The sequence below is a fragment of the Oreochromis aureus genome, linkage group 11 (assembly GCF_013358895.1).
Source record: "Oreochromis aureus strain Israel breed Guangdong linkage group 11, ZZ_aureus, whole genome shotgun sequence".
Lineage (NCBI taxonomy): Eukaryota > Metazoa > Chordata > Actinopteri > Cichliformes > Cichlidae > Oreochromis > Oreochromis aureus.
Window position 1 is genome coordinate 30235211 of NC_052952.1, and position 27668 is coordinate 30262878.

A 27668-nucleotide genomic window follows, 5' to 3' on the forward strand; every position below is an offset into this window, starting at 1 on the left:
GGCACTGTGTACACTGTTTGTTCCAGTGTCTTAATGTTTTAAAATATTTCTCAAACTATTGTCGTAGTGTACAACACTAGTTCCAAAAAATGTATAAAAATGTAAATAAAAACGGAATGCAATGAAGCGCAAATCTCATAAACCCATATTTTATTTAATGTGATGGTAGCAACATGTCATAGCAAAGTGGGCCAGGGGCAAAAAAGGGCTGGAAAAGTTAGTAGTACCAAGCAGAACATTTTGAAACTAATTAGCTTAACTGGCAACCAGTCAGTAACATGAGTGTATAAAAAGAGAATCTTAGAGAGGCGGAGGTTCACCAATCTGAAATTGTTGAACTATTTCAGAATATTGTTCTTCAACATAAAATTGGAAAAACTTTAAATATCTCATCATCTACAGCACATAGCATCATCAAAAGATTCAGAGAATCTGGAGACATTTTTGAGGAAAAAACAAAGGCCCATAATAAATTAAATTCAGTTCAACTTTTATCAGAATCAGAATGCTTTAATAATCCCTAAGGAAATTATGTTTTCCCTATCTTTCCTATTAGAGTCAAATCATAACAACACCTCAAGGTGCTTTATATTGTGAGGCAAAGACCCTACAATAATCAATAATCGAAAATCAATATTGGATGGACATGATCTTCAGACCTTCAGGTTGCACTGCATTACAAACAGGCATGGACATGGAATGAGCTCAGGAGTATGAACCCTGTTCAGCATGTCATCCACACATGCAGGTTAAAGCTTCATCATGGACCGAAGAAGCCATGTGTGAACATGTTCCAGAAACGATGCCGACTTCTCTCGGAGCCAAAGCTCATTTAAAATGGACTGAGGCGAAGTGAAAAATTGCTTCCTGAGGGGAGCAGAATACAAAGCTGGATTTCCACCAGAAAGGTTGTTAGGCTCAGCAGTGCTCGGAGGTTAATGGAGCACTATCTACTAACAATAACACATAGTATATTTATCAAAGTGAGCAACAGGTTCAGCTCTTACTGCTTCAGATTTCAAACATACTGCTGCCAATGTAACGAGATGGACGGAGACTGAGAGAGCGGTGAATGATTTTGTGATTGAGAGAACATAACTGAATGACTATCAGCGGAGCAACTGAAGGTAAACTTTTGTCTGGTCATTTCCCCCCTTTTTTAAAATTCTTGAGTGCTACAAATGCTTCTTGAGGCTATTTGCATAAATGATAATTACAGGTACAATACAATACAATACAAATTTATTTATATAGCACGTTTAAAACCAGCTGTACACAAAGTGCTTAACAAAGCAGGTGACAGCAAGTACTTACATGCATGAGATATCTTAACAATTGTAGCTTGTGTCAAAGTTACAACTGTTACACTGCTGATGGTGCCTGCATTTGATTTCTATGAATTGACTTAACATTCTACTCAATAACGGTCCTCTCAGATCAGTTTTAACATAAATATATATCAAGTCCTGAGTCTTCACAGTTCTGATTCAGATTTGGTCCATGTTAAATTTGAAGGATCCCAAATGGTGAGAATATTTAATCTGGGGTTGGCAATAAAATGCAATACTGCCTCCAAAACACAAGAACTCCTGGAGCACTGCTATCAAATAGAGATAGCCAGAATGAGCTGCTGAAGTGATCGTGTGTTGTTTTTGTGTGTATTGGTCTTGTTTTGTGTGTTCCTATCCCACACTCTGCACGGTGTCCCACCAACACACTAAATCACCCGATGATTATCAAATGCTTTAAAACAACACAGCCTCAAACAAAACCAAACAGCTACCCAGACACACACTATCTCCTGCATCTAAAACACACAGACACACACACAACCAAAAACCACATCATTTTTCAACCGTGTTTGTGTTTTGCATTGTAATTGTATCAAATTGCGCTTTGATTGGAGTTGTTTGGAAAAAGACAAAGGATTGGCTATAGCTGGCCCCTCCCCACTACGCTCTGATTGGCCAGCTGGAAGACATTGTCGAGTAGTTTACACACTGGATTTCACAAGCTGATAAACACAACATTATATCTACTATAGGTGTGTGTTTGTTTACATGTATAATCATTGTTGTGTACACTACATGCACTAAGCTGTCCTAAGCTATCCTTCATCTTTATATTCCTCAAATGGTTGCCTTTAAACTAGGAAAATTATAACATCAGATTCCTTTATTAGCTGGAGGTTATACTCACAAAAAGTTGGCAACACGCACAGCCACGGGGATAAAGGAGAGCTGGGATGCCCACTTCAAGGTCACATCCTGGTAAACCAGCAGCATGTTGGTGTGATTACCCAGCAACAGGTTTGTAGTGCCATCTGTCACTAAACATGACCACAAAAAGAAGATTAGAAACAACAGACCATAAATATCATGGCATTCTATTTAAAAAAAAAAAATTAAATTAAACTGGCTTTCAGAAGTTCAGACTCCATCACCTAAAATAGAGGCTACAGAAAAGCCAAACTAATTTGCTGGTTTTGTGTCAGATTCTGAAATTTCAATTCACAAATTTTACCATGCAGCATAGAAATAAATTCCTCTGGTGGGTGACCTTTCCCAGTAAGAAGTTACCACAGTAAAGAAAATCACTTTTCACGTATGGTTTGTATATAGAAATTTTATCATCTCGATTTTTCATTTTGAGACAAGGTCACCTTTTATAGGTGTATATACAACTGAAGTTCCACATACACTTTCTCTCATGACACATGGCTTGAAACCTTCAGTATAAATACTACTTACATTTGACTACTTATGTTTCACTCACACACACACACACACACACACACACACATATCCAGCCAATCCCACCAATGGCGCAGTTACCACCAGGAGAGATCTGAGGTGACGGCCACACGCAAAACAAACACACCTCACTTACACTCACACACACACACTCGTACACATACTCACACAGTGGAATACGTAAGTTATAATATAGTAACAGCGGTCAGCAGGGTGGCACAGTGCAGGGGTCGAAATGACAGAGTGTGTTGGTGCCACATTAAAGCAAAATACACACCTTATGTCTCCACATCAGCCTTATAATTACAACCGTATTATAAAAATTTCCAACCCGTGTTCTTCGTTCTCCTTCCTTTCTAAGCTTTTTTTACCCTTCAGGCCCACTGATATCTCCACATCCCATTCTTTTCTTTCTCTTTTTCCTCATCTCTCCCCACATCAATTCTGGCCTTCGCATCATAGGTGTCATATCGTGATCCTATCTGAATCAATCTGTCACCTCTCTATCATGTTATCATGATCCTAGAATATCATGTTCCTAGAAGTAGGAATCATTCAAAATCATGCAGGAGCTGGTCTTTGATTGTAAGGTTTCAGATAAGAAATGAAACCAATAAAGTTAAATGACAAAATAAGATACAAACAGCATATAAGAGGTAGACTGGGCGGTTGAGGGAACTGGTCGAGCAGAGGCAGCTGTGAAGATGAGTGCCAGAAGGAAAGCAATAGGAAATGCTCAGGAGAGCACTGTTGTCTATTCTCGTCTACTCCAATTTCTCGACTATGAAGATACTATAGAAATCCACTGAATGGCCCTGCATAATAAAAGAAGCCCTTGCTGATTGTTGGCTGGCAGCTCCAGCAGTTAGACTGTCACTAAATATCACACTGTTAAAAATAAACTCTAGAGTGGACTTTGTTTGTTTTTGAGAGTGAAGAGTGCAACAGCAGTTTTGCGCCTGGGAATTGTCATCATCCCTCAGTCATGTGGGAATTTTTATGTGGTTTTGAGTGTTGACAGCAATCACGTCCCAATAAAAGTTGCTTTTGTTGAAATGACACATTGGGGATTGAGTTTATAGACAATTTCCAAGAGTAATTTAAATAATCTAAATTATATTCAGAGTAGACATTGGAGGGAACTTTGAAAGCTGAGATATTTTAATTCTAAAATTGAAAACAGATATCATGGCCACTTTTTGCAGTCAGTACACGAAGCCTCCATTCTGGATCCTTCCTCCATAGAGTCAGAGTATTTTATATCAAACGTAATACCCTTAAAAAAATGGGTCTATAGTACATGAATACATAAATTAAAGTGGGCAGAAGCACTTTTGACATTGTTTTGACTCCATTTTCAGGAGGTTATACATGTACTGCTAACTACATTAATATAATTAGTGTTGCTTATGGTTGATCGTGACAATTAAGCAGCAATCGATAACCACACAGGTAAGGCATACCATTTTTCTTCTTAACAATTTTAATATAAAAACAGCTGTCCCCAGCTGCCAGTGCAACTTAATGGGACAGAAACAAGGAGAGCAATACTTTATTGAAGTGCTGTTGGAAGCACTCTTATCCAATTAACAAGTTTTATCAGAAACTTATGGTTTAAAACAGAAACAAAGCCATGAAAATGGTTTCTGGATACAGATCGATTTTATGCACTTGAATCAAAGGGTTTCTGAGTCATACTGGTTTCTTAGGCAACCACAACATCAACCCAAATAATGGATGCGTGACCATGCAGATCATAGGCTTTTCCCACTGTGCATGGAACTAAAACTCATAAATTCACCATCTGTGTGTGAGGATGTGTGTATGCACACCTTTTTTTGTGTATGTTCTCATATTACCCATTCTAAATGACCACAATCAGGCTGCAATTTGATACAATTGTGCTGCTAATTGCTAATTATTGAATAATGGAACTTTGTGAGTACGTGTGTGTGGGGAGAAAATCGATTCATTTAGTCAGGTGCAAGCTTTCAGTAAAAATGACAGCAGAGTCGGCCTCCATCGCCTCCTTCTCTAAGACCAATTCAACATCTGTAGCCAGGCTAACACACAGAACTAATTATCATCCACCCACAGCATATCCTGTCCATTGTGTGCATGACAAGCAGTAGCCTCTTGCCTCAGATGTGACGCCCTTTCAAATGCAGCTAATAATCACCACACTATACACCTCTTTCTCTTTCTATTTTCTCCCCATCAGAGGTGAAGTCAGGGAGAGGTGTTCAAAGCTGGAACCCATTACTGTCTAACAAACACACACACACACACACACACACACACACACACACACACACACACATGGGTGTACCTACAGTAATGCCTATGATTTCAATATGATGCATACTCATTATGACAGAATGAATCCCTGTGATCACGGATCCTCCAGAGCCGTACCTAAATATCTTTAAATGACTTCTTGTTGACAACAAAAGGTACTATTGGAGCTTGTTATTTCCTGCTATGTTTTATCGTTGCTGTAGGTTGGACATGGGAACAGTTATGCCAAGCGATTCAGTGCATGCACATCTTAATCACTGAGATGCTACATTTAGCTAAATGTGTTCGAAAATGGTTCTGACTGATGAGCAATGTGGAGAAAAAAATCTAATCACTTGAACTGAGGACTATTCAGTTATTGATTGAAGCTTTCCTTGGCTTCATTGATCCTTATAGCAAGTTTCATTGTTTAGATTCCAAACCAGCACTTGAATGTACTTGCACAACAGAGCAGAGAGCAGTTTTAAACTTTTTTAAATAAAAAAAAAAACAAGAAAAAAAAATCATATGTGCTGGTTATTTAGCAACTATTCAGCTGTTTATTAAGAGTAAACTTGAAGGTGAATGGAGGTTTAGCCCAACTCACAAAGGAGCAGTTATCTCTTCAGTTTCCCTGAAAGACTAAAAAGAAAGAAAGAAAGAAAGAAAGAAAGAAAGAAAGAAAAATACACTAGACACAAAAAGTATTTTTGGACAAAAATACAGTTTATTACCTGTATGATTCTGTATTATATGTGCTATTCATTCATCTTTTGGCACATGTCTATAAACTCTATTGTTCAGCAGTCAGTTTTATTTATGTAGCAGAGCTATTCAGTTTATTCCATCATATTCTGCCAAAAGCAGCTTCCTGTAGAGCCATTCACATGGCAGTATGCCATTCCAGTTGCTTTGTTTTTTAGTATTTTATCCAGTTAGTGTTTTGGAAGTTTGCTTATGGCAGGTGCACTGAAGCATAGTGAATGTTGTGATTCTGTGTTTCACCTCACTCCAGGCTGAACACATCTGAACTTTGCCTCTGCTGCTTTGGCAAAATATGAAATCTAAGGGAAAAGAAAAGCCTTATCCCTTAGCTTGCCATGTGAACCTTTGCTACATCTTTGTTACATATAATGCTGACATCAGGTCGATGTTTCTTCTATAAAACTAAAACTAATCACTACCTTTGAAGAAAAATATACAATTTGGACCTTCTCCTGGAAACAAATCGTTTTGTTCCTGCATTATGATTTGTCCAGAGAAACATGACTGGTGTTTGCTTTGCTTTTTTGAAACTCAGCAGCCATCACTTTCCATCCTATTCTCAATTCTCTGTGTCTAACATGTTTGTTAAATCATTATTATTATACATTCAGCCTAAATAAGTGCTGCAGCAGAAATCCTGACAAAAATCTACAAGGAATATTGTTATTCCTAGTACGAATAAGAATAATAAAAAAGACTACAATAAGGACTGTGAAGGAGAAATATCCCTTTATAGTGTGTGAACTTTTGTCTGGTGTCCTGGGTTACCTGAGGCATATGGCAGGAAGCAGCTGGGGTTGAACTCCAGCTTCTTCATGAAGTGGATCTGCCCATTGTCACGGAGACAGTAGATGTTCCTCTCACCCAGGATGAAGATGTGGGAAGAAGCATGGGAGAAAGAGGGCACACAGAGATCCAGGGCCTGCTCTCCCAGGACAAATACCCAGTCAGGCTATGGGAACACACAAAGACACAGAACAATGTCATTTATTACACAGAGAAAAATAAAAATTGTATGTGTGACTGTCAGCTTGACATGTGTGTTGTCTGAACACGCTTGATAAAATGTTGTGCAGTGCCTTTTTATTAGATACTTAATTTCCATTTACCATAGAAATGGGTATCAGCAAAACTTTAAGCTCTGCAAATAAAGATTTTTATGTTCAAATTCAAGGCAATAGTGGCGACCTTTGGTACTGGTGGAGAAAAAAATCGAATAGCAAGAACAGTACATTCATAAGTGCTCTGACATTTGGATTCTATTATTCACATTTGACTGAAAATGAGGGGATCCCCAAGAACTAGCGAGATTCAGATATCACTCAACCCACAGTCTTTAAACACTAATCACAACACAGATAAACAAGCAATCATGTCAAAGAAAAAATACAAAATAAAATATGCGTGTGTTAGTGCTCACCGTCAGCCTCTTGCCTCCAGTCTTAAGGGGTAAGTTGGGATCCTGTCGACTTTCTGCTTCTGTAGCCACAGCGAGAGTCTCATACCTGACAGTAAGAAAGACACAGACAGCTACTTTTTCTGTGTACGTCGTCTCACTTTATTATTTTTTTTTAAACACACAGTAGGAGAAATTTGACTTGTGAAAAAACTGACAGTGTTGCTCTAGGACACTTTCCATTGTCCATAAAGTACTTCCATTAGATATTCCCCAGCTATTCTAAAAAGCCAAACTAAACAGTTTCTCAACCATTAGTGCAAAACCACAACAACAGCACACAATTCATCTTCAGAATAAACAAACCCTGCAAGCATTTTATAGTCACCTTCTCTTTTACAGCTTCTCTGTGGTCAGTCAACACATCACAGACCTGCCGTTCCCTCGAACCGTGATCTATCAGTTTTAATCAGTGAGCCACAGGCCACTGGCTAAGGATAAAGTGGTCAGACTGATCGGTGGTCAGTTGATTTTGGCATCTGCATGTTAGGCTTTTTCCAGTAAGAAGTTGGCAGTCAAAGCAGCTTAGCGGGAATCTATCCTTCTTCCCAAACACCTGGATGAACAGAGCTCCAAACCTGACTGACCCCAATTGCACACCACAGACCAAACACTAAATAACTGCTCATTTATCCACCAACCTTCTCACTCTGTTTTGCATGTTTCGACACAAAGCTGTTGTTAATCAAAGCAAGCAACCCTGAAATTGACCTTTATTGGAAGGAGCACAATCCAACATGGCTGCTACTTTAACGGTACTAGTAATACTTCATCTCAGTGTCGTTTTTTTATTGAGTCCTCAAATATTTATGCAAAGCAACAGCACTTTCAGTACACCATATTCATTATGTATACTAGCCACACATGGAGCTGCTACCAGGTTAAAATTGTAATGCTAATAATTTAAATAACTGATTTTTATTAATATGTTTTTATGCCCATGAAGCTCATTGAATCTGATTTTGGGATATATAAATAAAATTTTATTTACTTACTTTAATTTACAAATTGCATTGACTATAGTCTCATTTGTACTTTGTGTATCTTCTAATTAACTGACCTTATCACGCTAGCATTTAAACAGCAGACAGGGAAAAAATGTCCAGCTAAACACTAGCATATAATGTAAGCATGCTGAAGTTACATTCTCACAGAGTTTTGACTTCAGGGCATACTTAGTTTTGTTATGCTTTCAGTGTCTAAGCTTCATTCTCAAAAATGTGCTTAGGGTTAGTATGTAATGTAACCTAGCATGAAACTGCGGCAAAGCTTTAGTATATACACCGTAGGCCTTTTGGTCACTTGAATTACGAATTTCTATTTGTAATTTCTAACCCAGACAAGAATTTAAATAAAAAATAAATCAAATTTCAAGCTCTGTAACTTCGCATGCAGCTCAGTATGGCTTCCATAAAAAGACTGTGACTGCCTTCTTTTTGTTGAATTTTACTTATTTCATGTATTACTCACTGCAGAGAACAGTCACATCTCTCCCCATTCCACTCCTCTAACAACATTTTCGTTTTATACCTGGATAAACCTGATTACCACATGTGACTCAAAGAGTGATGCTAATTCCTCGTAACATTTTGTATAAAATAGTAAATGAAGTGTTCTAACCTTTGATTTTTACAATACAATGCAAGATTTATAGTTTTGAACTCATCCGTACAGTAGCGCTACCCGCTTAGCCCTCTGTGAGAAACGGCGAGCAGACTAATGAGCTTTATGGATGACTGCCAGTAAAGAAACCTTTTCATCACGCCATGACCATTTCCTGGGAAAGAAAATGGACTAAAAAATATATTAAACATGTCAGGGGTTTTAAGCTTTTAAGGCAACACTCAATGGATCGACAGACCAGCTCCTGCATGAGTGAAGGGATTAAATTCAGCCTAATAATACTAAAACAACACTATAAAATAAGTATATTCTTTCACTCTGTTTTGATATTTCATAATTATTCCATCCTTCACTTAGATGTTTTACTAATCATGGGATAAGAGGTCAAATGAATGAATTAAAACTGGACATGCATGCGCACGTGTGTGTGTGGGTGTGTGTGTATAATATGAAAGAGGGCCAAAAAAGAAGAAAAACAAAATCACAGAAAGCCTTGTGTTTGAGAAAGAACCAAAGAAATCTGGTTATTCACCTGCATGAGCAGCATGTAAGGAGGGAGACAAATATCACTGACACTGATATACACATACACCTTTTTTCTATTTGTCATTGAAATACTGTTTCCAGTGAACATGGTGTGCGGGTTGGACTTTGTGTGTACAGGAGTGTGTGTTTAGGCAGTATCAGTCATCGTGCAGAGTTTAGGACACTGAGGTTGAGGAAACAAACATCCCATTTATATGAAAGAGGATCTCTCAGAAAAGAGCACACACACACACACTTACCTTCAACATACAGATCAAATAAGCATATACATACACGCAAACTACACAAATACACACTAAGCATGTACGCTTTCTGAGTGTAACGGATAAACACAAACTAAATTCTGAAAGCTGACGCCAACACACACACATACACTGTAACCAAATCAAGCTCTCATTCATCAGGGCAGGAGAAGGTCCAGCAAGCTAAATAAACTGAGCCAAGCAGAACTGTTTGACCAGTCATATGATATTAAATGTATAACAGTCAGCAAGGCTTTGACCCCGTCATCTGATATGGTGTGTGTCTATATATATATATTTCCATCACTCTGACCAAATGCAGAGATTAGAACATTTCTAAAGCATCTAAATCAAAACTGGGATAAAAAAAGCATTTTACCCATACATAATGACTGCATAAATAAACAGATAAACATTTTTTATCCATTTATTTATTCAATTTTGCTAATTGGTAGGGTCTTACGTCAATGCCAGTGATCTTGATCACAAAGTATTTTAGTCGAAAAGCGATTTGTTAATGCTCTCCCTGAACCGCATCATTAATGCATCCACTGTTTTAGTGCTAATACATTTCCTGCTGCTATTGTGTGATATGAAAACCATTTATCGTGCATCTGCAACAGGAACCGCTCTACGCTCATCACCAAATCCAAAGTCCACATGGAAAGAGACGCTTATGTAAGAGCAGATGCTTGGATGTGTGTTTTTATGTGCTTTATGTGGCAAATGTATGCGTTCAAATGTTTATCCAAACTGTGAGGCACCTTCTAACAGTTCCTAAAGTCCCATACAAATAAAGTATTATTTCTATTAAAGTCATCACTGATGTTGCTCTAAATTTTAATGTACAAAATCTTTTTTTTTTCAATGCTATATTAATTTAATTAATTTTCAAGCAGAGTGATCTTTGTTATGAAAACGTTTAGTGACACATACACACAGACACACAAACACAGTGATAACTTAGGCTTCCTGGATGTGCAGCAAGCTTGAATATGAGGACAGGAAGAGCAAAGTATGAATCATAAATCGTATGTGTTGGTGACTTGTATCCCAAGGAGCAAAACACTTTTACTTCTAGCATTTTTTTTAACCTATATTTTTTAGTAGGTATCCTAATCAACTGATCATTTATGTAATACTTCATATCTTTAGCTAATGATGCTCATCTGTACTGACTGAACAGCTCTGACTGCATGCTTATTGTGACACATGAAAGTCTTGTTCTGGCATTTAAAACTCGAAAGTCTCCACTAAATGTGAAGATCTATTTATAGCAGAGACATTACGTTGGTCAGAGGTGTTTAATGCACAGTGTAAAGGAAATAAGCTTGTTGCATTCGTAATGCTGTGCTGTCACTTATGGAAAGCTTGTATACGTCTGCTGAGCTCTGTCTGATTTACTGCAGTCTGTACACTGCAGGGCTGGGTTTGTGTATGTGTCCAGCGAGAACGGTGACGTCAGGGTTTCCACTGTGATATCTAGTCTGGAGAGTGTCTTGATACTGGTGGGGGGCACCCAGATAACAAACAGCTGGAAGAGAAGACTGCACGCATGCACAGCGTACACCCACGCAGTCTGTAAGACTTCTAAATGGTATGCAGTCAGAGTGAAGTGTACATGTGCTTACATTAAAATGAGGTACTTTCCGATCAAACCATGTGTGCGCAAGTGCGCCTATGTGTGTGTTTCGCTCCATCCAGACAAGATCTGCACTGGGAGCAGATGGTTTTCGGATGGTGGGGATTTAGTCAGCACTGCTCGTTAACCATCAGCAGCTGATACTGAAGACTGTGAATCAGATAACCTTAAGAAAGTTTATACTGTTCGAGCCTAAACATTACTTGTAAACAGATGTGAATTCCTTTTTAATAGCAACTTCTTTTTTATTTCCATCTTAGAATAAAACTTCAGTATTTTCTAGCAACTAATATATAGGCCTATATCAAGGATCTTGCTGTTAGAAATCAGTCTCATACATTCCAGCATACAACATTACTACTCTCATAGTGCATACATACAAAGTCTATGCAATGAAGAAAATAGACTCGAAGCTGTGTTGCAAAAATCTCTCAGCTGGGATTCTCCCATAGACTATGGACTCCTCTGATGCCACCAACAATCAGAAATGAAAGACAAGACTACTGATGCCATTTGAGGGGATCTGGAGATGTATGTTGTAGAAATTATTAAGTGATGGACTTCACTGAAAGCTGTGAAAGTATGATACTGTAACTTTATCCCAGCTATCTTGCTTGCAAATATTTGTGGGATTACAACACAACAGTCTTCAGGCAAGTAAAACAAGATGAAAAAAGTTATTAAATAAATGAATTATACAAAAACCTACTTGTAGCTCTCCAGCTCTCGTGCAGAGGATACAGTGAGGAAGCTGTCTGTTCTGGGGTTGTAGGTCAGTGGGCCAGGCAGCAGAAAACCAGGGAGGAACCTGCCAAAAGAGTAGCTGTCCTGCTCGAAGAACATCAGCATCCCGTCCATAGACTGGATACAGAGGGAATGATGACCTGATGGAGAGAGTGGGGGGCAGCAAAGTAGATTTATTCATAAACTAAAACGTTTTGAACAGATGATAACAAACAAAAACCCAAAAAAACCCCAATGTAATTAAATACAATGTTATACTGTAAACTCAGGTATGTCTACACCGTTATCTACATTTGTACAACTCATCATGTCCAGTCACTCTCTGGGACTTTTAGCTCCACCTTTCGAAAAACTTTGGCCTTTAGACAAGGTCAGATTTCACAGCAAACAAACTAATTTGTGTACAGAATACAGGCTGCTTTTTTGGCTGCTTCATCTACATCCCTCACTAAAAAAACTGACTTTTGTGGCTTTTGTTTAATTTCAGCCATGATGTTGTGTTGTGCTGTGAGGTGCGTTACTCCCTCTGCCTGAATCTGATATCTCCATTAACACCTCCATACTCATACACACAGACACCTGGCTGTAAGTATAAATGTGTTCAAGACTATGTGTTTATTAGGAAAGGCCTGGTGTAGGACATACTAAGCCCCGACACACAAAATACACAGCAGCACACACTGCCATAAAGCAGTGGGGCTGTGTGACCAGAGAACTATAATTAGGCCTCAATGCGCTATTAAAACTCACACTGCCATCAACTAGAGGTCAGGGAGACAGCCACCTACAGTGCACACACACACATACGTACACACTTAACATCTATCACCAAGGATTTAGACAGAAAAGTCACGCACTCCTACACACCTATTCTGTGTCAACAAGTATGTGTGTGTGAGAGTGTGTGTGTGCCTGAGTGATGAGCGGCGATTCAGGGTGGCCATTAACACACTGAAGGACAAGGTCTCATACACCGCAAACACACCCTGTGAATAAAAGTGTGTTAAACACAATATTTGATGGTGAGCCAACAGCAAATGTTGAAGCAGAATGTGCATGTCTTCATATGGGTGGATTTACATCCAGCCACAAGTGTGTATTCTTGTGTGTGGAGTTTAAAAAAAAATAGTTGAAAAACAAATGTAGTCTTCTGAGGACCGAGTGCATTGTGTTTAGTTCAAAAGTGTAAGTCATGAACGTCTGCTGTCCAAATGTCCTTAATGTGGAAAATTTGTGGAAATGCACAAGCTCCAGCCAATTATAGTGTTGACAGTGTCTCTTAAACACTAGTGTTCTGTATTTTCTTAAAACAGACCCAGACTGTGATTGTTTTCATTTATATTATGTTCAATATAATTAAATTAAAGCTAAAACAACCTTAAATTCAGCTGGCCGAGGTTGCCATAAAGAGCAATTTGTCCTAAATGTCAGCATACGTCATTTATGTTTAAAATTTTTTAATTTAATAAATGGTGTGCTGTCATGAAAGGGTGGATTCATTGTCTGTTTTCCACTTTTTTCTCTACTTGCATTTGCCTTGTTGCTGTGTATTATTTTCCTCATTCACACAGGCCTAGAGACCTGTTGGTGACTACCCAGAAACCGTTGGGAAAAAAATGCAGATATCTGAACAGTTGTGAGTCATTGCTGGAGGTTGTTGGCTATTGCATGCAACTGATTGCTCAATTCTCTTTCATACAGGCCCAGAAATCTATTAGTGACCCGGTGATAAATGCAGTCACTAGTTAAAACTGTGTACTCCACAACTGGTTCATGCAGTTTTATGATCAATTAAGGAGCTTGGGTAGATAGCAGGTTGTGGTGGTTGCCAGTAGTTTCCAAGAAAGGCACCAACTTGTCTGCAGACAGTTGCAGACTACTCACCAGGTGGTAGTGAAATTGTGAAACGTACGATGCAAATTATGGGCAAACAAAACAATTTGCTAGTGACTAAAGGAATCAAAAGGAGGTTTTTGACACCCTCTTTGAGACCGATTTCACCTGGTGATAGCTAGCAACCTCGATCAACCACACACCAACCATTTTGCCTCTGGGTTACCAACTGGTCTCTAGGCCTGTGTGATGAAAGCTTCTGTTAGAATCAATAGTCATGTTAACAAATGCTGTACTGTCCAAAATGGTAGTTTTTTTAGTCAGTGACTCAAGGAAATTCACCATTTCTCCGACAACAATAACAGATACTATCGGATGTTCAAGATATTACCTGGATATTATCATGAGAGACTAGAACAAAAAAATAAACTACTAAAATATTTTCACAACCTACTGCATTAATGAAATCCATCAATCATAAGCAACAAATCAGATTTGGGCATAGGCTACTGCATTATAAAAGGGGGGGGGGGGGGACAACAGCACTGAAATGATCAAAGTCTTTTTGGTTTCTTAAGTCATTGTTCTACTCGAAGCAGACCAAGACTCTGTGAACAGGCTGAGGTAAAGACCTGTCTCAGACAAACACTTCACCGATTTGTCAGGTTTCTGGATGTCATTTCCGACCCTCAAAGGCAGCTCAAGGGTCAAAAGAACAGACACTCAGCACAGCCTGACATGACTCTGTATCATCAATAATAAGAAATACATAGTGAAAACGTGAGCCAAGCTGTTTCATAACAGCAACTGTCCAAATGTAATTTCACACGCCCACGGCCAGGTATAGCGTGTCAAAGAGCCCAGTATGAGAGCCACTGCTCAGACACAGTGGAGGAAACAGGCCTGTATTAGTGTCATTAATAAGACTTGTTGAACAAGCACACAGAGCAGCCAACAAAGCACAGAGGCTGGCCGCACACTGCTGTGGGCTGCACCTCGCCTCTGTGTAAATATGAGGGAGAAAATGTGAGAGTGTGAGAGAAAGAGGGACAGTCTGTAGGTACATGTGAATGCGCTGGTTTGGGGACCAGAACATGTGTGTGCATGCATCTGTGTGTGATTATATGTGCATGTATATATATATATGTATATGTAAGACCAGTCTATACTTCGACTGTAAGTGTGTGGCCTGAAAGTGACCCAAACCAAATGGCAGCCCAGCTATTAGAGTAGTATTAATACAGAGCTGCTATTACAGTGCCTACAGCACTGCTAAATGGGTGCTATTATAGACCAACACATGCAAACCCACACACACGCATACACACACACTCACGTGTAACAGCAGACACGACTTGCAAAAACACTCCCACACGCACACTAGTTTCCATATCCAAACCAAGCAGCAACCTCCACGGGTGACAAATGAACCCACATGGATGTGCCAAAACTACAGTACCTCTAGTGGCCACTTGGGGCTGGCTACAAAAGTGAGTGAGTACCCGTAAACTCCAATGCTAATATGACCAACTTTACAGCCTTAAAAAGCATTTGTACATACTGGTAATAAAATGTTTTAGGCCTCTACATAAGTTTACTTCCTTCACAACAGCTATAAAGTGGATGAACCTCATTATAACTCCTCCATCTAGAAATTGGATTTAAGGGGCATGGCCACTTTGACTGACAGGTCTGTCCCCAGGCAGGCAGCCAAAAGCAACTGGTTTGTGCTAGTCCTCCTCAACTCTGCTAAATGTACTTAATGAGCTGGATCTCTCAACTGCATTTGTGCTGTTGGTGGCTTGTTGGCCATTTTAAGAGAATGATCTCATAATTAAAATGGATTGCTGTGTGGTACAGAGTCACCAGGAAGGCTGTGTATATGTTTTGATACATTTTTAATACTGCAGTAGTCTGTTACTTAGCACAAATTTACCAAGTGTAAGGGTAGGGCGTTTATTCCTTACAGTGTATGCATGCAGCTTACTATCCAAGCTTTCTATTGTTAGTTGGTAACATGCCACTAAATTAACTCTCATCAAAACATGGTTAGTCGTGGCTCCAGAATACTAATATGGCAACAGCACTTCCACAGCACAAGCAAATGTTAAAGTTTCAAAATACAACCACAAAAAAGGATGACGTCATAGTGACCAAATCTGTCTATTATACTAACTGTGATCTAAACACACCGAGTCTTATCACACAGCATCTGTGGAAGAAATACATGTTGAAGAAGCTACATTTTCAGGAGTCTGCTCTTGCCTCAGAGCTGTGACCATCACTTTCTATGCAGTAAAAGTACACAGAAAATACAGTGTGTGTGTGTGTGTGTGTGTGTGCAAGATAATCATTACGAAAGTGTGTATGTTTGTGTTTCATCCAATCAACCGTGAGATCGGCTCATTTTCTTGTAAACTATGTGAAATGGTGAGGAAAGAGCAAACGGCGAACATCTTTCCCCAATCAAACACACACAGATCAAAAACTCATCTGCCCTTTAAAAGGAAAAGCGAAATAAAAATAGCCTCTTTTGTGTGTATGTAGTCAAACAGAACACAAATATCTTCAGTTATAAATGAAGCATTGATCGTTATTGGTATAATTTAGACTACAAAACTAAACAGCTGCAACAGTAAACAAAGAACACAGAAATAATGGAGAATAGTGCAAAATAAGTGGGGAGCACTTCTGTTGCACATCATCCTTTCCCCTCTCCTCTGTTTCTACTATATCCCATCTAAAATGCAAAAAAAAAAAAAAAAATCCCTCCATACCAATCATAATCAAAAACAAGGTTTAAAAAAAAAGGCAGGCAGCAAACTGAGAATTTAGATGCAGTTGCAACATCAAAACAGATTCAGATTTCCCCAAATGTTATTTATTTTGGGGGATTTTTCTCTAATCATTTTTTAGGATATTGCCACATATGTATAGGCTTAAACTCATAAACCTTTAAAAGCATTAAAAATGATCTAAAAATGTAAAAACTAATATTTTTGAAAGAATAAGCATTACCATTATCTGCAAAATAAAGCATGTGTAACATGCACACCATTCTGATGAAGCTGTTCTTGAGCAAGGCACTAAATCACTACTAGTTCCATAGTTCCTTTTCTGTAGCTGAACTCAGACCTCCTTACTTGGGAAAGGTGGGAAAGGGGAATTCCCATATAAGAAGTAAAACAGGACCTCATTCATTCAGTATCAAGGTGCAATAGAAGAGCAGTTCTAGGGCCTGTACTGCCATCTAGTGGTGTACACTATAGGAAAAGACTAGAGATGTAAAGTGAATACTAGTCTGCTTGTATGGTTTTCTGTGTTTACCAAATTTCTGGTCAAGGGGTGTTTAAGGGATAAGACTTGGTTTAGGGGTTAACCAGAGGTTTAGGTTAGGAAACAGGTTTGGGTTAAAACATTTACTTGTGGTTATAAAGTTCAAGGTCAAATGGTCGGGAATGCATGTCTATTTAGTCACAAGTAAGGATCACTAAAACATTTAGGTACATAGATGTCAAACTTGGACATGGCACAAAGACTTAGTTTTATTTACACCACACTAGTTCACAACAGTCAGCTATCTCATGCCATTTTATATTGCAAGAACCCCAGAGATCACAAGTTCCCCTATGAGCAAGCACTTGGCGACAGTAGAGAGGATGGGTGAAAGAACACAAGTTTACGTGAGAGCTCAGCTGACATCTGAAACACATCCTGCACAGTGTGGGGAAACCAGAAAAACACGTGGACACACAGTCAAAGTTACTGGTTTGTGGTATGTCCTACACACGTGCACTCAGTACAGGCCAAGGTATTGGTTTTGGTTTTAATTAGCCCACACTGTTCTTTCTATCAATCAAATACACAGTCAGATGTGCACTTGCACACAGACAGACAGGGTCTCTAAACATGAAGTGAATGACGGATTCATCATGCCAGGCCACAGAGTCTGGCAAGCTCTCTGTTCACACACACACCTTGACAATACAGGCTTTATTTGGAAATGTCATTTTCTCTCCTTTAAAGGGGGTTCCCTGTGTTTCTGTGAGAGTGTGTGTGTTTCAGTGTGTGTGTGTGTTTTTCTTGGATGCTTACTCCATTAGGGCTTTCCCCTACTTGGTTTTTCCAAAAGCCCAATAGACTAAAGAGAGCGCAGCTACATGACCTCTCTCTTTCTCTCCCTTTTCCTCCTTCACTCCTCTTACAGACTTTTATAGTTTTATGTCTTTGTCCAGTGCTGCCAATTGCCTCTTATGCCAAGACACACGCACAGATGTTCACTAACGCACACCACTTGCACTTCAATATATTTCCGAGGTCCCTCACTGATGTTGATGATAATCAACACAACTAAATGCCTATACTCAGCCTTTTGACTCTCCTTTATTAAATACTCAAAAGAAAAACCCACACACAAAAGCTGACACACAGAACTTGTAAAGCAGTAAAAGTACCCTTTATAGCCAGCCACTATTCCTGGTGGACATAAAGTTTTCTTTGGTATAAATGACTTACATGTGTGTGCAAGGCTTATGGCACTGCTGTCAGAAAGCTGTTACTAAGAGAAGTTATTATGCACCAAAATTCTTGTGTGATTCCAGGACAGCTTTACATCTCTCTTGTTTAAAACAATATTATGAAAAAAGTGAATTTAGTGTACCCGTGACTCCTCCAAAGGTGCCATAAGTCATGTTGCAGGCTGTTCTTTGCAGGTTATGCTCATAAACCAACTTGAGCTGGTACTGGTCACCATGCTCCACGTTCCCTGCAGTGCCTGTATAAGGTTAAAAAAAAACAAAAAAAGAACCCCAACTTCAATTAAGAGAAGATATAATGACACCTTTAAAAGTGAAAACTGATCCCAAAACGGGTGGCTGTGGATTAGCAGGTGGTTTGGGATTTGAAGATCAGTGGTTCATGTTCTCCATTCTGCATGGTGAAGGTCAAGATACTAGACCTCAAATTAGCCATAAGGCATCCATAAGTGTGTGAGTGTGACAGATGTAGGGAACTTAAAGGGCAGAGAATCTGTGTATGAATGTGGTTTGTAATGTAAGTGCTTTGAGTGCTCCGTAGTGTAGAAAAGCATGTTATAAATATCAGTCCATTTACGAAACATAGATAATGAAAACCCTGTTTATGTACATTTTACCTGAAACAGAGTAGACTGACAGCTTTCTGGGGTGGAGAACGGCCAAATGAAGAAGCTCTGAACACCTGAAAAGACAGCAAAGGAAGTACTAAAGCAGTTCAATAATACGATAACCTACAAAATTAAAACACTTCGATCAGAATCAGAATACTTTGTGTGAAATTATGTGTTACAGTTACTCCAAGAGACTGAACCAAATTTAAAAGATACAAAATATAAGAAATCGCTCTAATAGATACAAATATCTCAATTATAAATATCCTGAATATTAAAGGAGTTTAAATATATATGATTGACATTTTACTCTAAACTGTAAGACTTTGTGATTTGCACTGTAAAGCATGTCCAAAGGGGTGTACTGTGCATTAGATGGAGGAGTTGCACAGGAGAAGAATTATTTCCTGTGTTGTTCAGTGGTGTAATCTCCTTTACAGCTTAACAGGACTCTGTGTTCATTATTTTGGATGGATACCTTTAAAAATCCACAAGTATTTAACAAGACCACCTAGTTAGAAGCCAAATAACAGCTAAAATCACTACACTAGAATAACACTAGAACTGCGGCCCTGCAGCTGGTAAAGATATAGTTTCTTTCTCAGACACCAGAAGGGGCAGATGCTTCCTGCCACTGTGGTTGAATCCATGTTCTTAGCTCAAGGGTGGCATCTACTCTTATTCTCTCTCATCCGTCTAAAATAATTACTGCAACAGCTGGTGCTTTTTTTTTAACATTGGTTATGGTTTAGGTGTAGATGATGTTCCAGTGATGCTGATCCTAGATTTTTCACTTATTTACCTTGCCACAAAACCACTGAGACGGAATGTGTCCGCTTTCTGGACTGAGAACAAATGCGTCTTACTAAGTTTCAACCACTGCAGTTATGTTTGCTGAGAGAACAACAACAAGGAACTAGAAAACTGAAAACCACAAGCTTTCGCTCTTTCTTAGAAAACCAAGAAAACAAAACCTTTCACCATCTGCCCACCTCGGTCTGCCCCGACAATATTTACAACGTGCTTTGCTATCAAGGCCAGCGTCCAAAATGTCCCACCAGTCTCTGAAGAATGCTGTGCCGAAAAACCGCAGGTAACTAAACACAACGTCTTCCAAACAGACTGATTTAGTTGGATTCTGCTCCCAGTGTGATGATGTGGGAAGCCTTCGAGACAGACCACAGCTTTTCCCAGAAACCTTCCATTCGAGGACGTTCCTGTGCAGCCGCAGCAAGGCAATGTGTGGTATTAATGTTGAGATTAATGTTAAAGAAAGGCAGCATCCATTTCACACTGACAGATTCAAGTCCTTGATTATTTTAACAGATAAATGAAGGTTTGAATTTTACTGTGTATTTACTACAGTAAAAAAAATTGTCCAAAATACTACACATATTATATGCATCTCTAGTTTCTTTCATTGTTCAGGACTAAATTGTCACACTGGTGACATTACTGCATGAGCTGTACAGCAGCTGATTTATGGGAGCTACAAAACTCCCTTAAGAGTCTGTTTTTAATGTTTTGTGCACTTAAGGCAACACCACATTTTACTATATTTACACAGTGCATGTTCTTCTTTTATGTCTTATCCAAAGAATCTCCACAATCACTTGAGTCAGAAAACATTATTTGACTTTGCTTTCTGTCTCACCTGCCTTTTCCACATTGCCTTGTGATGTGCCATCCCCAGGTACAGCACTTTTGGACATGCTGGGATAAAACTAAGATTTGCAAACCATGCCAAATGTTACCAGTACCTTTCAATGACAATGACTGTATCCCCAGTGTTTTGATTTTTCTTTTTCTTTTTTCTTTTTCTTTTTTGGGGGGGGGTGTGCAGCTACATCAAGTAAGTCAATTGCTTTTATCCTCCTTCCCACATTTACATAGTTTTGAAACCTGATCAACGTCTCTTCAAAACAAGTGATTTTTCCTGGACACATCTGCACATTACACTTGACTGACTCGTAGTATCCAGCAATGCACTAACATCGCTGGAAGGGGCCCTGGGTTTTAAAACTATGCTAGCAACTCAGTGGTTAGCCTGACATTATAAGCACAACTATGTTTGGGCCACTGGGTGGCTGATAGATCGTGTAAATCATGAGTCGGGAGAGAAACTTCTGACAATCTTGGTTTGAGGTTAGCATGCTTTGCAGTGGAAAAAGATGTTAATGTGGTTGTAAGTAACAGAAGGGATGCTTTTTTCTATGAATGAAAAAACAGTGCATTAAGCTACAAATGGGTATTTCTGCCTGGCATTTTAAAGTAAGGCTTTATTACAGGCTATACTATGAATGCTTATAATTCACACAAGGTCATGACACAGAGTTCAAGAAAGACCTCTGATTCATTACTCCAGAAAGGCACACATATGTAACAGATGACACTGAACATTCAATTACAGGGCAGCTCCTCTGTGCATCCTGCTTCAGTTCCTAAAGCTCTATCAACTCCACAGTATTCTCTCCAACTGTGACATCTGACCTTTTCAGTCACCAAAGACACTGCAAATATAACACTGGTTACTTTTCAAAAAGACCCGTCTTGCTTTGCCTAAATCTGCAGTGATTGTTGGAATGGTGGACACTAACATCGAACACACATATTTGCAAGAATGATCTAAAAGCTCAGCTTTCAGATTGATTTAAATGCTTCATCATGAAGCATGTCAGCTCAGTATGATGTCAGTGAGAGTAGATGTATTTACATCTATGTACATGTCATTTCTATTTTGTACCATCAAGCAATGCTCTATGAATGTATGCTCTCTGTAGCTGGCTTTAGGACATACATGTTTAAAGTTAAAGCTTTTAGAGCACGTGTTTAGAGCAAGCCCCACCAAACCCTTGTTATTTCAACCTTTTTGTGAGAGGCAACCAATCAGAAGCAAGATGGTTTACAAAGATTTGATGTTTGCATTAACATCTACTGTCGACACCCTCTTTCTGCCTGTCTCTGTCCGTTTAAAAGAGCAAATGTGTAATTTGTAAGGTAGCACTTTTGTGAGACTGTGACTGGGAGTGCTAATATCAATTTGTCCTACACAACACCACCACAATGGTCAAGGCCTGACATGGTGGAAGGCAGCCAAGAAGGCAGGAGATAAGGTGTAATGAGGGATTAGCAACATAATCAATGGTCCTAGTGTTAGAACACAAGGCTGTGGTGATTTGACTTGACTTATCAGGAGTGACACTAAAGACCAAATCCTTTTTAGTTTCATTCAGACAAACTTAAAAGAAATGTTGACAAAATTTTGACTCAAAAGGGGAAAAGAGCTTAATTTAGAGGAAGAACCAGCAATGACTACAGTACATTTTCATATGTTTTTGGTATGCTTGTCCACGGTTTGTGGGTTAGATTTGCATACTTACGAAACAAACTTGCCCAGTTCGACTTGGATGATGGCATTTTGAAGCTGAACTTCAAGCAGCTGGGCATCAGCTGGACCTCCTTCACTAGTCTTACTGGCATGTGGGGAGAAGATTCGCAGCATCCCCATGTAACTGCCCACTACAACTTTGTCTGCAAGTTATAATCACAAAGAGGGGAAACAGTGGAGAGAATGGAGGTTATTACTCATTGGTAGCAGTCTAACTTTCATTATTTTGGAGTTCAGCTGACATACTGCAAAGACAAGAGGTCCAGTGGCTCAAGCAGTGTTACCATCAGCTCTTCATTCAACCAGCTTGAAAAAAAATACAGTTTATAAACATATTATAGAATAATGCAGTGTTGAACTGCGAATCAAAATGGAAAGGGTTTTATTTATGCTCCCATGCTCCTGTGTTTTGGCTACTTTGAGGATATCTAAATGGGATGTTTTATGTTTTTGCTTTTTTTAGTCCTAAGCTCCAAATAGTGAGGTGACTGTGAAGGGCCATGAGTGCCGCTATCCATGAGTCAAAAGCTCAAATTTCAGATTGTCAGTAACAGCTGGTGTCCATAATATGGCCATCTCAGGTGTACAGCTCTTTCGCTTTTGTGCTTTTGGATGGAGAAGGGCAGCCAATAAGAAGAGAGTTCATTTAAAAGGAGAGGAACTAAAGTGTTGTTCAGACAAAGGACTGAAGTGGGAGCCTTCACCAAGATAAATAAAGATAATCCAGGACTCTGAAACAGTAAGAAGAAAATCTAGTTCAGGTTGCCGACAATCACAAGTCAATTTAATGATAACAGTTTAAAGCTTCAGCTGGCAGAAATCTAGTAATAAGTGTGTACACACAAATTATATCCAGTAGATACACTTAACTTAATGTGTTTTTATCCTGACAGAATAAACTAGAAGTGACGTACTAAGAAAGATAGATAAATGGGGTGGCTAGTGTATCAGTTCCTCACAACACACTGACCATGTCCAGTGCCACTGTTGTCCACGTCTCCAACACACAGGCATCCCTGGTCAAACTCCTCCCCTTCGCCAAGTGTTGCTGACCACCAATCACGTGCCTTGAACAGAGACATGCTGCCTCTATTTGACCAGAGAAGAACACAGAAGAAATGAAGGATTAGATGCTGTGAACACAAAAATAACCACAAAATGTTCAGTTAATGAGTTTCTCTGTATAACTGTATAACTGAATAACTATAGGTACAAAAACATTTAAGATAGACAGATGAGCAAAGAGACAGAGCAGAGTATGCATCTACAAGGCATTAAGTTTTCACAGCATTAACTCCTGTTCACTGAGCAGCTCTAGGTAGAACAACAGAAATGTTAAGAGCACCACCACAGCAAGTATAAAGAAGGGTTAAGGACTACTTATTCACAAAATCAATCCACCATCTTTTTGCCTTTATAAAAGGCTTGCCTTGAGCCATTTGCATAGTGACAGCTTGACCCACTACCCCAAGAAGCCCCTAGTGCTCTGAACATAACACTTACAACTTCAGCCAATGGCAGAGAAGGAGGCCAGTCACGTGACCTCAGGATTGTGCGTGTGAGCATAGAGGGGGGAATAAGGAGGTGTATAGTTGGGGGCAAGCAGCTTTTCTACTTGCTAAGTGCTGAGCAGGTGGAACGGACAGTTAATCCATACAAAGAGAATCTGTCCTATTCAGAGTGCACTGCCATGCAGGAAGGGGAGGCTGTTAAAGGAATACATTGCCGAGTCACTGCATAAAAAGCAAGGTTTAAAAGGTTAAGAATCTGATCAGTATTACTCTATGATCAGAATAACTTACAGTATCATCCTGTGGCTATTTGCATGGCTTTGTGCTACTTTACTGGTTTTGCTTGGGGCAGTCTATTGCTAATCAATGTCTCCAGCTTAGATCAGTTAGCTTTAAATATATTTTGAGGTTCCTTAACTAATGTTTTCAGCATAGATGAGTTACTTTTTAAAAATAAAAACCGCGTAACTTTAAACCCTTTGTTAGGCAATTCTGTTTTTTTGTTTTTGTGAATGAGACTTAAAATTATGTGCAATTATCAGACAAATAAAAGTGGAATGGGAAGCACAATTTTAGCCCGTTATTTCCAATGGTTTGTTGCCCTAATTTCGGACTTACTTCCACGTATTTTTCAGTCTTAAATGTGTGCACAATGCCTATAAATATTAAGAGAAAATAGGATTTTTCTCGAGTTAAATGCTACAGTAGAGACTCAGTCCAACACTCAAAGAATAGAAAGGAAAACTAAATCAAGAAGTAAATAAACTGTTCTAGTCGTTGGCTGATATTAAACTTTGAAAGCTCTTGGATTTTAGACTTTTGTAATAGCTATTCAATTAGATTTATTGCTTCACACCCATAAGGACTCTTGTTTGGGCAACAACGGTCTCCATATTTGTACGTTAAAAACAGTAAAGTTACTGACACAAATTCAAGAACGGTTTTAAGTCGTTGTGAACCTGCACAGGTGAATTACCCTGCAACTACACTCAAGCCGGCTGAATTAACTGTAGCTTAGCTGGCTAATTAGCTAGCCCTTCAAGTTCCCTAGTTACACGCTAGCAGATCAGAAACAGGGTCGCTGCTGTTTTCACAGTTTCTCATTTGATAACAAAACGCCTTTGTTATTGTTCCGGCTACCTCTTACCTTCACAGGAATGACCCAGTCCGAAAAATGTCGAAGATTCGTTACTTCTCGGTCACACAAACATCACATTTCTCACCCTCTTGCTTGCAGCCATCGTCCTGTTGTCATGGCACTGACGCTTAGCAGAGAAGCCGGGGGTTAGTGCGCATGAACGGAAATACAAGGGGGTGGTGTTTGGGAAAACGAGTTTTTTAGAGGAACAAAAAAATCTCACTCATCTGAAACGTCTTCGGGCAACTCCATGGGGAGTTTTTTTTTTTTAAGCATTATTTCTTGTAACTCTGTTTAATCACTCTGTATATCGAATCACGAGCCCCTCTGATGACATGGTCCAAATAATAAATAAATTGTGGCCACAAAATACTACTTCGTGGGCACGAAATGGGTATAACGTGCCACGAAATACTTATTTGCGCCCACGAAATACTATTTCCAGGGCACAAAATAGGTATAACGTGCGCACGAAATGCTAATTTGTGGGCACGAATTCTTGACCGATAACCGTGATCCTTCCCAGGCCCTTGCAGTTGGTTGACAATAAAATCTATCCCGGCTCCAGGTCATACTTAGGTCTGTAAAGTAACTGGGCTCTCAATATCCTGTTTAAATGTCTCTCCGTAATAATGGTTCCTTGCATTGCCAGGCTTTTCAAAATGCATTTGTAGCTCATTCCCAGCCTAAAATAAAACTCAATCATACTGTCTCTGTCCATGGTGTATAGGTTTAGCCTACTCTTATGCTTATGTCTCTACGCAGCTGTCCAGGAATTTTATCAATATGATGTGCGCACATTATCTATTTCGTTGCCACAAATGTGTAATTCGTTGCCACGTTATACCCAATTCGTGCCCACAAATTAGCATTTCGTGCGAACGTTATACCTATTTCGTGCCCTCGAAATAGTATTTCGTGGCCACAAATAAGTATTTCGTGGGCACGTTATACTATTTCGAGGGCACGAAGTAGTATTTTGTGGCCACAATTTATTTATTTTTTGGACCATGTCATCAGAGGGGCTCCGTAAATCACAAATCAAATGTGAAAAAAACTTTAAACTTCATTAAATTTGGACAAAAACAATGTTGTTAAAACTTTTAGATAGCTTTTTTAGCTGGTGATTATTCTTCTGCAACCATCTCCGTGACTGTGGCATCTGTCACAGATTTACATTCAGAATTCTAATGGTGCTGTTTTAATTATTTGATAATTTTCATTATTTCCTTTTAATACATACATACATATATATATATATTGTGTTATTTATTTTATTTTCATTTGTATATTGATAGAGATAAAAGCTGTAGATTTTATGACACTGAAATACGTGTAGTAGGGTATATAGTTTGTTGACCCAGGAACGTGTGGAAGAGTGCACCTCAACCATTGGTGTATCTTGGAAGATTCATTACACTTTCTAAATGTGGGAGGTTAGAAGTAGGATTCATCGGCAAAGCATATTGGAGTCCACCTTAAAAAAGGAGGGCTCGTCCGGGATTTGAACCCGGGACCTCTCGCACCCTAAGCGAGAATCATACCCCTAGACCAACGAGCCATGCAAACACACGTGAGTCTTGCCGATTCTGACGCGCACGTGTTATTATTGCTGTTATTTGTCTTGCATGTTCAATCAGACAGGTAAGGAAATCCCCCCAAAATGATTCTATACATCTGCACGTCGCGTTTTCAGTGGGAGAAACGTTTCGTCATTTATCCAAGTGACTTCTTCAGTCTCAGCTGAATGCAGGTCTCCCCGACAGAAGGCTTATAGCACACTAGGCTCCAAACTTTGTTCCAGTCCCAGCAGCTCTTCTAATAGGATTTTTATCATCTTTATGTCAGCAAAAGCTAGTATTGCAAGTACTGTATATCAGTACATTTCTTTATTTTCTTTATCGACATATATCACATAATAATATTGCAGGAAAAGCATTGTAATGGTTTGCACTACATTTGACTGATGGGATGTTAATTTGAAGCTGTAATTCAGTTCTTCATTTCAGAAAACTTCCTGTTACTACTCAGTCTGACAGAGTAGTAATTCTGTATTGACCCACTAAAGAAAAATTTCCCAAGAAAAATTAAATATCATTCCAGATGTCCACTATTTGTACTTTGCCCCTTCAAATAGAACAAAAATGAGTTTATGACAACAAAACACGGGCTCGTCCGGGATTTGAACCCGGGACCTCTCGCACCCTAAGCGAGAATCATACCCCTAGACCAACGAGCCATAGTTTCCCCATGTGAATACAACATTTTCTGGGATTCAAAGATGCCACGTTGATAAACTTTGGGTTGTGTCCCACAGTTCATCCAATGTTCACTCCTTGTCCACTGCCGCCATCTGCAGGACGTCTTGTGATACACCGGCCAAATCATGACGTCCTGCAGATGTGCAACTGTCAAAATGAACAGTCCATATTCTTAAACATTCTCTTTGCGCACATCACTTCAAAGACCACTAAATACATTTGTAGATATGCAGTTACCATTTCTTTCTGGAAACTCTCTTAGTAGGCTTAAATTAGAAATTCAGTGACATACTGTGCTTTCTTCCCAGTATAAAGTACTGAATTATAATTGTTCTTTACTGAA

The 27668-nt window shown here is 39.1% G+C and overlaps 1 protein-coding gene and 2 non-coding genes across 3 annotated transcripts in view; all 3 read right to left on the reverse strand.

Moving 5' to 3' along the window:
- bbs9 (Bardet-Biedl syndrome 9) overlaps positions 1–25179 on the reverse strand; it is a 169695-nt gene extending 144516 nt beyond the window's left edge. The window contains exons 1-9 of the mRNA XM_031756711.2: positions 25074–25179; positions 23386–23504; positions 22408–22558; positions 19034–19098; positions 18542–18655; positions 12014–12188; positions 7216–7300; positions 6564–6747; positions 2200–2329 (exon numbers count right to left, since the gene is read on the reverse strand). Of these exons, the coding sequence (XP_031612571.1) occupies positions 2200–2329; positions 6564–6747; positions 7216–7300; positions 12014–12188; positions 18542–18655; positions 19034–19098; positions 22408–22558; positions 23386–23497 (1016 nt within the window). The 5' untranslated portion in view covers positions 23498–23504; positions 25074–25179. The remainder of the gene's footprint in view (positions 1–2199; positions 2330–6563; positions 6748–7215; positions 7301–12013; positions 12189–18541; positions 18656–19033; positions 19099–22407; positions 22559–23385; positions 23505–25073) is intronic.
- Positions 25180–26553: 1374 nt separating this feature from the next.
- trnap-agg lies at positions 26554–26625 on the reverse strand. The gene has a single exon. It is a non-coding gene; the product is annotated as a tRNA-Pro (tRNA).
- Positions 26626–27231: 606 nt separating this feature from the next.
- trnap-agg lies at positions 27232–27303 on the reverse strand. Its single transcript has one exon. It is a non-coding gene; the product is annotated as a tRNA-Pro (tRNA).
- Positions 27304–27668: the final 365 nt, after the last annotated feature.